Source organism: Manacus candei, unplaced genomic scaffold (genome assembly GCF_025592945.1).
Source record: "Manacus candei isolate 608988 ecotype Guabito, Panama unplaced genomic scaffold, ASM2559294v1 h1tg000076l, whole genome shotgun sequence".
Lineage (NCBI taxonomy): Eukaryota > Metazoa > Chordata > Aves > Passeriformes > Pipridae > Manacus > Manacus candei.
In genome coordinates this window covers 6,258,163-6,272,795 of record NW_026138124.1, presented here as the reverse complement: position 1 = coordinate 6,272,795, position 14,633 = coordinate 6,258,163, and the positions used below count along the sequence as shown (strand labels likewise).

At 42.9% G+C, this 14,633-nt stretch overlaps 1 protein-coding gene across 1 annotated transcript; it reads right to left on the bottom strand.

Annotated features, from left to right (window-relative positions):
- VKORC1L1 (vitamin K epoxide reductase complex subunit 1 like 1) lies at positions 1 to 14,288 on the bottom strand. The gene is made up of 3 exons (XM_051810067.1): positions 14,051 to 14,288; positions 2,933 to 3,042; positions 1 to 2,242 (listed from the first exon to the last, which is right to left on the bottom strand). The coding sequence occupies exons 1-3, from the start codon at positions 14,242 to 14,244 to the stop codon at positions 2,016 to 2,018; spliced, it is 531 nt and encodes a 176-aa protein (XP_051666027.1). The 5' UTR covers positions 14,245 to 14,288; the 3' UTR covers positions 1 to 2,015.
- Positions 14,289 to 14,633: the final 345 nt, after the last annotated feature.

Sequence of the window (14,633 nt, the reverse complement as noted above, 5' to 3'; positions counted from 1 at the left end):
TCTGGTCAATACAAAATGCATTTAATGAATTGTTGTCTAAAACTGTCAGACAAGAGGGACAAGTAATTTAGTGTTACATGCAACAGATGTTACTCATACCACAGAACTCTATACATAAAAGCAGTTTCCACCTACATCCTTGATACAAACCAGAAAATGACTTCAGTAGTAATTTAAATACTATTTTGCGGATTCAATCTAAAAATTCTATTTGCTCTACGGAAACACTGCATGTTTCACAGTCAAGTTTATCCTCAGCAACTTAGTGTTTATAATCCACTTATCCATACAACAGAAGTGTCTCTCTGACATTCATGTTTGAGAAAAAAAATCCAAAAAGTAGTTAAATTAATTCTTTAAATAACTGGTATGCAGTTGGAATTCTTCATATTTAGAAGCTGACAAGGGCAAAAAGCAGCACAGCACCAATTACAGAAAGTAACTGAACCTACACGTTTTCGTGTCACAGAGTCTGAAACACAAATATTTTACTTTTCCAAATCGCCATCAACCTTTTTTAATTAAACTGAAACAATATTGCTACCACTTCTCAGTCTAAAAACTAAACATGTCTCTTAATACTCCTCTATCCCCAGCAAGTTTGCTGGGAATTTTGTTTGTTTGTTCATTTTTAAAGCAAGGACACTTCTGCCTGCCAAGTTCAACGCAAAGTATTTGGTTTAAGATTTTAAGACAGAAGGCACTTTTAACATTCAGCCTTAGAATACTGAGTGCAGAAACAACATGTACAATTTTGTTCCTTTAAATCCGCAGTTTAATTTTTTTTTTTTCCCAATTAGTTATTAGAAAGAGCAATGATAGCACTACACATCACATTTCATTTTCAGGAGCACATTTACTCACTTATCCCATTAAACAGCTTGCCCTTCCAAGGGATCTTGTGTGTGTGTGTCAGGCCTAAAGTTCATTTCCCAATATAGCACAAACCAAGGATCCTGACGAAGATCAATTAAGTAACTGCTTTTTCAGTGCACGACTTGGTTACCCCGCTCAGTCAGTGGTTTCCACTGCAATTGCAATCCTATACTGCAGCATTCATAGAACATCAAACATTAGTAACACTGGCTGGCTGACCACAGCTTAAAAATGAAACAGCTCTGCATGGAAACTGAGTCCTTCCAAAGAACACTTTGATACACCAACCCCCGACCTGCACAGAATATCCTGGTGGTGGCTTTCCATCGACCACACGGAGCTATTTTCACTCGGTACAGAATTAACGAGGTTGTGGTTTAATGAACACGCTTCAGGTTTCAGCTTTAATTCCATTTTTCGATACTGGAGACAAAAAGAAAGACAGAAGAAAGAAAAAAAAAAATGGAACCAACCCCAAGCATCATTCTTGGGACAGCACGAGCAGTGAGTGCAGCAACTCTGTGTTCTCTTCAGAGGTCACTTCTTCCATCGTGGCAGTCGACTGTGAGCTGAACCCTCTGACAGCTCCTAACAAAACCCATTGTACAGGGAGTTCTCCAGGGATGAAACCAATAGTTCTAATTTTATTTACAGTGTAAGTCCTAGTCAAATCTAAGTCCATCAGCTAAAAAAAAAAAAAAAAAAAAAACAAAATGAAAACAAAAAAGTAATACACATACTGTAAACATGGCAACATTAAATATGGTGATGCTAGTCTAGAATATTTAATGTCATGATCACATCTTGTTATACCTGAATTTATATACAGGATATTTTAGAGCAAGTGTTACCCACTTCACAAGTGGAGGGGGAAGAGAGAGTCTAGGTTTTGCTGTGGCTAAAACTCCTTCAAAGTAAAGTTAAAGCTTGTCTTTGATTGTATTAGAGCTTTCTTTCACAACCACATTTAAACTGAAGATTAGCACAGAAAAATTATCGGGGGCCCCTTCAAATTTATAATTAAAAATTCAGTTATGATTCTCGGGGAGAGTGTCTGATATGGAGAATAAAAAATTACTGCAAAATAAACTTAATGGAAGTTGGGTCTTCAGACTGTCAGTCAAGAGTTCAAACAGGGGTTATTCCTGTTTGGGTTGGAGTTGCCGTTTCCAGGCCTCGTTCAAATAAACTAGTCGTTTGTAGTTGATGATAAAGAGAATGAAGTTCAGCAAATATGTGATGACGCAGACAATGCAAAATTCCTTCAGCACGAAGTACAGAATGTATGCCAAGTACAATGACCCTACTACAGACACTATGGAGGATGTCATGAGGATTAGAGCTGCTACTGCACTTGCTGTCATACCTGCAACAAGAGAGAGAGAGTTACTAGGGCTGCTCTCGGCCCCCCTCCATGCACAGCACAAAGCCCCAGCACTAACTCAGACTGAGGGCTCCTCAGCAAGTCTGTCTTACAGAAAAGTCTGGTTAAAACACCATGACAAATCAAGACAAACCACTCTTTGGAAGGGAGCATCTAAGTTCTGTCTGACAGTCCTGTGATAAGGAGTATGTTTACATCAACCATCCTCTGCATTCCTGAGTTACGGGAAAGTTACAGGCTGATCAAGTTATTTCTGTCAAAATTAACAGCTTTATAGCAGACCACGTAGTTACCAACATGTATACAACACATCTCATGCACTTTTTTGCCTACTACTCCTGCAAAACTTGCAAATTCCATTTTTATTTCCTCTCTTTTCTATCATGCAATCCCATGCTAAATATACTGAAGTAAAAATACCAGCACAGAAACTGTCTTGACACCCTATATTATTAATAGCATAGCAGAGGAAAATGCAATTACTCTTATTATCAGTTGGGTTTTTAAGCCCTTTGGACAGATGTATCATTAGGCTGGTTCTAAGAAAAAAAAGATATAAAAACCACAAGCATTTATCTGGTTTCTTGCAGATTGTACAATCTGTATTGCACTCCTCCTTCAACACCACAGACCAGCTACATGCTTTAGGCTTTAAACAGAATTAATACTTACCAAGTAGCATTTGTAGTATATAAAACACGAGTCCAAAAACACTGTTTGACTGATTTATTGCACTGTCCTTTCCAAAGATGGAACCCAACAGACCGAATCCTCGACCCCATCTGTAAAACAGTGAAACTAATTAACACCTGCTTGGGCACCTATTGCTTTTACATCAGTGTTTTCAGTTCACCTCTGTTGGGAAAAGAAAAAAAGAGGTACATATATTCTGACATGACCACTGGAGTCCTATGGGAAGTTCAGAGTTATCCTGGAAAATCAAGCAGCTTGCAACAGGGGGAGCACTTTATCCACAGGTACAGCTTTATCCCACACCTGGAGGATTATAAAGTCATTCAACACACCAAAAACTACAAGTTCACGCAGCTGCAACTTCAAACACCACGTTTGCTTCTGTTTGAAGCTGTTTTGTGAAGCACCCAACAGCTTTAGCAGCTCCCTCCACCACAGCAAGCTGGACACTTGGTCACTAAACAGGGACAATGGCACAAGGGGTAAGGATTTGTTCCCAGCTCTGCTGGCATCAGAGCAAGCAAACCAGGACATATGTTAGCACCTCAGCTGCTCCTGATCAGTCTCTCACCTCAGGAGGAACCCCAATCTGCCAAGCAGACAAGCTGGGGATGGCACCAGAACGAGTTCCACAGACCTCGTTTGTCAGAGCACGATGTGACACTTTGAACCAACACCTGAGTTCCCCACAAAGTGACTTTCAACTTTCTAGTGATAAGACAGAAAGCAGCATGAGCCCTACAAAACTGCTGCTGCACTGAGGATAAAAGATGAAATTACCAAATGTATTTGTGCTAGAAACCAGGAATTTGATGCCCCAAGGCAGATCATGACTTGTAAAAGCAAAGTGAGGACCTTATTTGTTAGTGTCACCTGAAAATATGAAGTTAATGCTATCCAACAGGTAAATTAACTCACTTACAAGAGAACATCAGGATATCTTCCAGCATGATTTTGGAGCATCAAGCCAAGCACTACACTTGGCTTGGTTCCCATTATCAGGTTAACTGCCACAGAACTATGTAAAAAAGCACCATTCCTCATTCCTGTTGCAGCAGAAAATGCCAGTGTGCTACATTTATGCCAAGAAAAGTGCAGTTGCTAGATAATTTCTTGTACTAGAGGCAATGCCCTGCTAAACCAAGACACAGCACAGGGCAGGAACATTGCTGATGTAACTCACCACACACCTGGGATCAGTGACAGGCTACCAACACATGACAAGCAGTTTCCTCACAAAAAAAGGGACCTCAGCAAGTACAATTTAATACCATCTCCAAAACACTTCACAGTCTCACAGCCATCTGTGCAGTATTTGCAAAACATATTCAAATTAATAATTTTAATTGCAGACAGTTACTAAATTTGAATTAACTATTATAGGCAAGTCTTGTGCTCTTCTCCCCAAGAAACCCAGCAGAAAATTGGGTCCCAATTCCTAGAAAGTACATTTACTGCATAAAAAGTAAAAAAACCCCAGACTTTCAACTAGTTTGGTCTCAAATCTTGTAAAGGAGTGAAGTGAAACTTTTGTGCCAATTCAACCAACGCTGCTTTACCAGGGGACAGGGGCTCAGCATTCCCGAGGCTGCCAGGGGTCATACACACAGGGAGTTGTGAGAGGAGCAGTGCAGAACTGCCTGGCTCCCTGCACTCATCCCAGGGCACTTCTGGGGTATGGAAAATGTGGGGGACACAGCTGATTGCACCTCCTCCCTGCTGCATAGGAAGGCAAACAGTCCCACTGTCCTGCCTGTGGGCAAAGCAGCATCGAGGAGGGATCCCAAAGACCTGGAAAAGCGGCAGACAGAGATGTGATTGCAACACTCACAGAAAAGGGAGCCACACTTCCCAGAGAGGGATTTAAAAAAAGGCCAAACACCATGGAAAAACAGATCAGCAAACATAAAGAAATACTGTCAATTCCAAGGAATCTCTGCTATGACGAGATTTTCCTCCCACACGTTGAATGTTATCTGGATTTTAAGTGAGAACTGTTTATTTTTTAGCCTTCCTTTGCTAAGATTGCACAGCATATGTAACAATTGTCTCGTGTTCTCCAGCTGCCAAAGGCAGTATTAAAGAGCCAGGCAAATATATTAAAGGTATCATCCTTTTGCATTTAGTAGTTGATTTTTATTTTTCTGTATTACTACATTTATAGATACTTCAGCTTACTATCCACAGGTGAAATGTATTATTCTAGTCTCCAAGTGAGACTTCTCTGTAGGGTGACATTAAACTGTGTCTGAACACACTCAGGCTTTCCTTACCAAGAGACTGCACAGCACAACTCTGGGTGTGCCAAGTCTGTGATGCTCAACCTCTCCCCATCCCTGCCCTCCCTGTGTGCTCCCACCTCTGATCCTGTCGTGTTTGAAGGCAAACTCAAGCTTAAAAATACCAGCAGAAACTTTCTTCTACAGAACCTGACCCTGCAGTGAATCTGCAAGAGAATAAAATGTTGCTGGTGGAAGGATAAGGAGTTCCAGCCCTTCCCCACAGTCAGCACCAGGCGTGAGCTGTTCAGAGCTGCAAGGTCAGAGCACGGGGAGCGCTTTTTCCATGTGCAATAGTTCATTAAGTATCTTGTTGGCCTTGTAGCAGCTTTAAGGACATGAAGTATTAAATTTCAGTCCATGGAGTGCAGCTCTAATCTCACATCTTATTCCACACCCTTGAAGACAGCTAAGCAGCCTGTGGTTTAACATAAAGCCCTTTTCTCAGCCTTATAAGGTTTGAAGCGTGAGCAAGTTTTCTGCATCAAACTGAAAAGTATTAAGACTTTGTATATTTTTATTTGAATCTAATTTCTCTACTGAAGAGGCTAAATCAGCTCTTAATTTTATTGAGGAGGTCCTAAAACCCACTAAAATGCAAAATGAACCAAGAACTTTAGCAAGCAATTGGAGGAAGGATAAAAACTGAGTAGGATAATCTTCCTTCTCACATCAAAATCAGGCAAAACACACCTGAGTTACAATAATTTAGAGGTCTAAAAAAAAATACAGCAAACAAATAACAAGAAGAAAGTCCAAATAAAAGGATAAGCTCCAAGAAATAAAACATCAGAAGTTCTTCACAGGACCTGCCTTTCTTACAAAGAACGTAACTTAGAATAACTGTTATTAACTTGTATCAATTTTTTTGGATACAGAATACTAAGTAAAATGAACTTGCACTAATGACAGAGTTGCTTGCACAGCAGGATAAAAGCACAGCCCAATATCACCAACTTTTTCCTGATCCTGACTTGTGGCTCCCATCCTTGAAGTGCCAAGAATTCCAGAGTGAGAACTGCAGTGACCCGGGGTGACTCAGAGCACTGTGACAAACACGGGAGCCAAGCCCACTTTCACCACACCCGAGTTTCACTCCTATTAAAAATAAAAAGCCATCTGAACTAACTACAAGGGAGATTTCAAATAAACCATGAACACATCTTTGTGCATGTTTCAAGTAATTCAATTCCCCTCTCTGTTCAAGACCACAGTCTGCTCCACTCCCCACCTGCATGTACAACTCTGAATGCTCTTTAAAAAGTTAAAGAGTGATTCAAGAAATCCAAGATAAAGTGGTGAGAACTGTTTATGTAGTTTCCCAACATCTAAAATTGGACACTACATTGATTTCCAGTCCAATGTGCATTAGGTCTTGAAAGTTATTATTCACCCCCTAAACAGTGTCCCCTTTGGTCTGAGGTATTTAAAGCTCAGCACTGCTGCATTTTTACAAGTTTAAAGCAGTATTTGTGTTCACCTGCCACTTCTTAACAGGAAAACTAGAACTGAGGTCACTGTGATCCACAAGTGACACACCTCCAAGAAAGTCTTACACTTTTCAATCATTACCTCTTTTGCACAATTATGAACATCCCCTGTGTTCCAGAACAGCCTATTATGGGATGCACTTTAAACACTTTACCATAATTTAGCAGAGAAAATGCCACTGGCAGAAAGGGAACCATGAGACCCACACTTAGTACACTAGTATCTGACCCATTTTAGAGGACAAGTAAACAACCTTCATGTGTAACAAGGTAAAAGCTGTAAGAGTTATCAGTATTGGCTCAAAAAGCAGCAGAATTCCAAGCCTGCCAAGCACAGCAAGTCAAACAAACAAAACAAGAAGTATTTATTTAGCCAGGAGTTACATTACTGTCCCATCCACTCTGTAAGAAATGCTATAGGGTTTTTCTAGCCAAGCACCCCAGTTCTGACAAGTACTGCCAGAAGGAGATGTTTTTAACACTTTTGATGAAGAGATCATTCCTCAAGATGCTTTCCTTCTCCTCAATCACCATGAAGTTAAGAATTAGCTTAACAAACTTCTGAACTGGGGTTTCACCTGCACCAACACACTCAGCAGCCCACCTTGATAAACCTTCCTGGTCCTTTCTGAGCACTTCCTTTGGACCTCCACAACAACCCCTGGTGATGACCAGAATCACATCACCTCGATTTCACCTGGTAATCCTTAGTTCTCATGCCCAGAAGAGAACCAACTAAGCACTGTATATTCATTTGAACATGAAGATAACCATATTAGATGGGGTCAGGTCCAGCTGGCTTCAGATCATGTCCCTGACATCAGCCAGCAGCAGATGCCTTGAACAAGCATGTATTTCCCAGGTTACATTCCAGTCTCCTCAAGGACTAGTTGCAAATGCTCAAATCCTTCAGGGGACTATGATAGGATATGACCCAAAATCTGAGGACATTCTGCATTTGTGCAGCAGCGGCTTTCCCCACACATTTCTCTCTCTCAGCTGTTGGGTTTGCTGCAATAAAAAGGGAAAACAATAAAAGAGATTTTGTTTTCAGAAAACTGTAAGTAAAGAACTCAAGTTTTGTTTCCTGAGCAGCAGCAGGTTACTTAAAGCCCCCTATTTCAGGATTATTAATCATCCCATAAGCATGATTTTGTTATCAACAGCGAGCAACACTTACCACTTTGAAACCCTGAGGGAACAATAAATATAATTTTCCTACAAAAAGGCTACACTTGACAAGTGATGTGCACATTTCCTTAGGCACCACTGGACTTCTGAGATAAGTTATAGTCCAGAATGGAAGTTCTCAGAGGGGAGCAGAGCTGGCCTGTGCTCACACACTGCCTTCAGTGAAAGCTCAGATAAAGGTCAAAGGATCTGGAGCACGTCAGTACTTAGCAATGTTAAGAAACTTTGGTTGCAGCTTCTTTCCAGCTTCACTAGAGGATTTTGGATTAAACCTAATTCATGGTTTCAAGGTTGCTTAGGCCACTCTTAACAGTTTTAATAAATTAAGTAAAAGCCTTCAATTAGAAGCCACAAGAAAGGAGATTAAAAATTCCCATTTGTAAACTTGCCAGGACTGCTCAAAAATTTTGATACACTTAATTTCACGTTTAAATCTATTAGCAGTATTTAGCATAAACAAATGAGATTTTGTTCTATATATCCTCCAGCTCTATTTCAGAAAGAGTCTCTAAAAATCTCACTGTCTAGATCAGCAAAATCTCAAGCAGACAGTGGATAATTATTTTATAGCAGCCTTTACAGAAGCACAGGCCATTCAAGCTACAAGCCAACAGCACTGTATCCCTTCTACATAATCTCTTCTATTAAGCTGTCATAAATGAAGCCTGAGTTTGAACTACAGGCACTTTGTTAAATTTACTTTGCACCAAGCAAAATAATTCTCAGCCCTATTGCAAATTCCAGTCAAGCCAGAAATGGTATATTTATGAAAAGCAAAAACACATGTGGTTGTGTAAGCGCTGTAAGGATGGAAAATAAAAGACAAGACTCCCATAGCTTGGGCATTGCTGTGTTTTATAAAAGATGTCCCTCAGCCAGGAAGTATTTTATCAGTCAGAAGTATTAAATCATCGATTTTCTACTAGAAAGATGGGAGAAGAAAAAAAAAAATCACTTGAATTATCAGCTTCTGCAGCTTTAGGAGCAACTTTAATGAAGCTGGTTTCTACAAGCATTCCTGAAACACCTTCCTTCCCAGCTCACACCCTCCAGCCCCTGCTCCTGCCTCCCAGTCAGGCCCGTTATCTCCCAGTCAGTCCCAGTTGGCAGCCCAGCTGGCAGTGCCAGGGCACAGGGAACCTTGGCTCCCTTCAGCAGAGGAGTTCCTGTGAGCCTCCCTCCCCTCTGGCACTGAATTTGTCTACTCCAACTCCCCCCTGCCCAATCTACAAACCAGAGGTCCCCAAACCTCCCCTGAGGCAGCAAACCCACTGAATCCAGAGTAACTGCAGAAGGCCCATTTCAGCTGCTGTCTAACACTTGGGAATGCTCTGAAACGACCACCCACCCATGGTAAATGCCAGCACAGACTGCAGCTCAGTTCAGGAGACTACATTTTCATGTAAACTCTTTCTGTAGCCTAAGAACAACAAATACGATTCCTGCTGAATGATCACCCATTGCTCCACATTCCACCCTCAGGTTAATCAAACTTCTACCTTCTTCTATCCAGAATCAAAGATGCCTGACAAAAACAATTAACTTGGCTCACATGAAAGATTATTACTGACTAAAAAACCCAAAGACCTGCAAAACTAAGACAATGTTTTTAAAAAGCACATGGGCCTCATTTGTGTGCACTGGTTCACAAGAACAGACTAGACAAACTTCTCCCACTACCTGCATAAAGCTACTTTTAACTTTTGCCACCTTACATCAGTCACTAACTGCAAACCTCAAACATATCTGAATCCCTGCTTGCAGGTACAGCAATAAAAAAATCCTGGGATATCAGGAATTTACTATTAATAAGAATGATAACTGCTATATCACGTTCTCAACCTGGAATGAAGTAAACTGGACAGACACCAAGTTTACAGGAACTGCCCCACAACAGAACTGCAGTTTAAATATCGGGTTAGAAGGAGGTCTGAGAAGTTTGGTTCCATGTCCCATTTCCTCAGATAATGGGGTTGTTCCTGTCAACCTGAGCAGTGCCACAGTCTGCATTCTGTAAGGATGCACCAGAACAGTTCTAGCAAGGTGTTCTTCACTGAGAAACCAGCACAGGTCAGTTCTGCCTGCAGTTCCTTACAGCACAATGCACACCCACCCTGCAGAGGAATGAGCTCTCCACCACTACCCTCACACAACAGAGAGCTTAAGTACTGTGGCACAAGGCAAAGCAAACATAACACTTAAGACAGGTGTAAATTCACTGCTCACAATGATTTATAGGTGAGCAGAGCAACACAATAATCCTCCAGTTGTCACAGGCCACCCTTGGCAAACTGCAAACAGACCTGTGCCCAACACACACATTTTACAGATATGCATTTTCAGGAACTACCAAGTGATGAGTTTGGTGCATCCACCAGGAGACACAAGGCAGATATGCAACTTGGTCTAGTGGGAGGTGTCCCTGCCAACAGCAGGGGGCTGTAAATACATGATCTTTAAGGTCCCTTCCAACCCAAAATGTTCTGGGATATTAGGGTTTTTCAGAACAGGCATTTCAGAGCGGCTCAAACACAAGATGACAACCCAAGACCTCCCCCATTAGCATGAAGTTAGAACAGGGAATTCCTAAAATCTGCCATCTCTCAATGAGATCCAATTAATCCACAGATTCTCAAAATCCTATTTGGACTCCAGAACTTCTAAAGATGTTAACCTAGATCAATATTGACTATTGCCAAAGCTCTTCACTTACGCAGCTGCAAATATTGCTAAAGATATACAGTGACAGGTGCCCTTTGGTCCCTCGTGCTGTCTCAAGGCTGTGTCACAGTTGTCACAGCATTAGTGCACTCCAGGCCACAAAAATTCCTTCAAAAAGAGAGCCACCCACTAATCCCCTGTGCAGAAACCTTCAATTCATCAAGACAGAAAGCAGAAATGTATCAGAAGACTCCAAAATCTCCCAGGGCAAGCAAAAGATCAGAGCAAAAGGCTCTGGGTCTCTGCTTTACAACTTAAAGGTCACATTTTATTTCAAGCTGTAGCACTCTCAACATTACTTGAAACGTGTCTATTGGTTTAATTCCTTCTGTGGAACTACTGTAACAGCAAGACCAGAAATATTTTTCAGGAACTGCCATAGGGCAGTTTCATTATAAGGCAACTCTTGCCACTTATTCTCAAACATAAGACAGCAATTCATTTAAAACACCTACAGCAATTGCCAGTGAAAACGTTTGGTATTTCCCTAATACCTTCCTTTATTATACAGCCCTTAGCAGCTTTTATTTTTAAACTACTTCATGAACTTTCCCCACGATAAAAGCTTGAAATATGCTGATCATTCCTGTTTTGAATAAGGGATACAGAGAAGGTATTGCTCCAACCTAATCTTCTGTATGAGTCAGGCTCTGATAGGAGATTCTCTGTGCTCCTCCCTCTGCGTGCTGGCAATCTTTACATTTCTGTTCCTGTGGTTCTGCCAATACCAGATTGGGTTTAAAAGCAAGACTTTGAAATACTAACAGCTTATTAGCAAAAAAAACCTCACCCTCAAATACCAGAAAGTCAGCTCAGGGAAGAATAAACTAATTTATTCTAATTATTCTCTACACTTAAAATTAATCCCACCACCATTAAGCGCTTTCTAAAGTTCAGTCCACTGTGGGAGTCAGGACTCAAAATGTGAAAACTGTTACATTCCAAGTTCCATCAGCAAATCCAGCTTAAATAAAAGTCACACAATTGAATGAACACTCCAGAAGCCAGTAAAAGCCACAGAGTATAAGTCTGTCACGCATTTAACTCTGTAGAGTTAACTCTGCTAATCAGCTAATCAAATAATTTCTGACTGCCAGGGTAACAGCTTAATGAGGAAAGAAACACATGAAGGTTAAATCTGCAGTACATGTGGAAAAGCTGGAACACAAGATTCAAAACTCCACTACCCCAGTAAAATCTAAATTGTAGTTAAAACTCCCTCCTAGAAATCAAGTTCCACAGAAACCTTGGTGATGTGGGGACAAGGAAGGCTCGACTGAGAGAGAGTGACTGATGGATGGGGAGCTGTGGCAACACGGAAAAGAAGTTAAATTTCTTCCAATGTTATTCTTATTTCAAAGTTTAATCACTTGCCCTCCTGTCTTACTTTTAAAGCAACAACACTCCTCTGTGTCCTGCACAGCCTGGAAAGCACATTCTTCTCCAAATATGGTTTGACTGAACAGAACTTGCACGTTCCTTTTCCACAAACTCCTTTTACCACCTGCTCTAATCACCACGAGATATCCTGACATTTGCAATAGGAGAACTCTAAGTATGTTCTCCTAGCAACTGCTGGTGAGATTTTCAGTTGATTTTATCCCTGACTCTTCATATTACTACAAAGAATTCCTACAGTAAAGTATTTCTAGGCCTTGCCATGGCACACTCAGCGTGTCAGCTGCTGCATTACTAATGAACATTATAATTACCAAGCATGATTCCATAATTAGAAATAATTCCAATTATATCTTTAAGTGTTTTCCTTCTCCCAAGCATTTAGTAAACACACATCAAAACTATTGCATCAAATTGCCTGTCTCAGTAGCAGCATTTGCAGCAACAATAAAAAGCTGTTGGAGAACCAATTCTGTACAAGAACAGGCTGCTATGGAGGTGATTTATGATGATTAAATCCCTGTTATTCTCTTTTTGCTCCTGGTGGTGAAAGTTATTTTACTGATGAGACTCACATGGTTTAATCTCATTGGCCTATGCATAACTTCAATTTATACAGTTTTATGTTATTTGGCAAGTTTGTAGAAGTCTTCTCCCTAGTTAGAGCAAAACTTGTCACTTCAGGACACTTCCCAAACAAAGACATGAACAAGCACCTCCACAAACTAAAGATCACCTGAGGACAGACAGAAAAGCAGAGTTAAAGCCCTCAACAATTTAACAGCTTCCACCTTGATAGGAGTATGAGCATGTTCTGCACAACTGGCTTTTTATGATGGTACAACAAATACCTTGATAAAAACTGGGACAGCTTTTACACAGGTTACACTGAGAGGAAAAAAAAAATAAATCCCAAGTGCTCATTCAGCTGAAGGCACTCACGTGGTAGTAATAAAATTCTCATTAAAAGAAAAGGAGGAAGCATTTAATACATTTAATACGTAATAGGGTTTTGCTCAAGAACCAAAACCCTCCCTTCCCACTTCCTTATAGTAGATGTTCTCATGTGCCTGTATATCTACACATACACACAGACAAATATTCTATGCTCTGAGCAATTTTGAGATTGATGGATAAATCCTCTTATTTCTTTAGCTGAGATATCTGACAATATGCTTTTAAGAGAGTTTCTTGGCCAAATTACACCTGGAACCATAAAATCGTGAAGGCTGGAAAAGACACTTAAGATCTAGTCCACCTGTGCCATGTTTGTACTGGAATCACTTGTAACTGCACAGCAAGGCAAGTCTTTTCATTTTTGTAACTCAACCAACTACTTCCACGACAACTCAAGTTAATAGAATATTACAGACTGACTCTCCTAACAGAAGTAAGAGCCATTGACCTCTAGGAAACAACTGCTAAGCTGACTGGACACCTGCAAAACAACTCAGGGTCTGGGCTGAGCTTTTGCTGCAGAGGGATCCAAGTCTCTCTTGAATGAAGCACTTCCTCTGTACCACAAAACCGTCTCCTGCGCTGCCAGGTGACATTTCAATGAAAACGCAATACAAGATACCGCAATTAAAACCACCCAAAGCAAACCACCTGCAATCGCTCTTGTTTACATTGGCCTCAGCCACCACTCACAGCCGCACCACTCCGCTCTAAGGAGCGTTTACCACTAAAACGCCCGTCGCTCCACCTAATTGCCACTGATTTCAACACGGGAATTGCGGGTGCCTCACCCTCTGGCCCGTGGTGATCCCGAAAAAAGCCGGTGATCCCGAAAAAAGCCGCTCCCTCACCGGCCCTCCGGCGCTGGGGCTGCCCCGGCCGGGAGCGCTGACCCCCCTCCCCCTGCCCTGTGCCCCCACCACAGGCCCCTCCGCGCCCGCACCCGCTCAGGAAACCTCCCCGCGCCCCCAGCGGCCCCCAAGGCTCCGGGGGTAGCGCTCCCTTGGCCGCCCCGCCGGCGAGAACGGGGCGAGGGGTGGCCGGTCCCACCCCCGCCTCACCTGGAGGTGATGGCGGCGGAGCAGCGCACCCGCTCGCTGAGGTCGCACAGGGCCTGGTAGTGGCTGTCGCGGCCCTTCTCGCGCTCCAGGTGGCAGGCGTAGAGGGACAGCAGGATGCCGGCGGCGCACACGGCGGACCGCGCCACCCGCTCCCAGCGCGGCACCGACACCCGCAGCAGGACGGGCGCCGCCATCTTTGCCCCGTCCCTCCGCCTCAGACCGCGACGCGCGCCCGGCGCCCGCGCCCCCCGCGCACGCGCGCGCGCCCCTCATTGGCCCGCCGCGCGCTCGCGCGTGCCCTTCATTGGCCCGCCCGCGCCCCCCGGCCCCGCCCACCACCCCCCGCCGCTCGCGCCGGACGTGGCGCCTCGCGACGACGTCACGTCAGGCCGGGCGGGGGTGGAGGGTGCCGGGGGGGGTGTGCGGCGCCCCCTGGCGGCCATGAGGGGCGCTGCAGAGCGGCTTCGGCCCCACCGTCCCCGCCCCTCACAGATTCCTGCAGGAAAATGAGCTTTTCCCCCTTTTCTTTCCCTCAGATCTCAGCGGTCAGGGGAAACTTGGCAGCTCTGAGGAATGCTACAAA

Excerpts from the sequence above, each read along its gene's own strand:
- VKORC1L1 (XM_051810067.1), bottom strand. The coding sequence starts at position 14,244 with ATGGCGGCGCCCGTCCTGCTGCGGGTGTCGGTGCCGCGCTGGGAGCGG. Across the intron at positions 3,043-14,050 it reads TCCGCCGCCATCACCTCCAG|ATGGGGTCGAGGATTCGGTC; the intron begins GTGAGGCGGGGG and ends ACTGTTTTACAG. Across the intron at positions 2,243-2,932 it reads TATACTACAAATGCTACTTG|GTATGACAGCAAGTGCAGTA; the intron begins GTAAGTATTAAT and ends CTCTTGTTGCAG.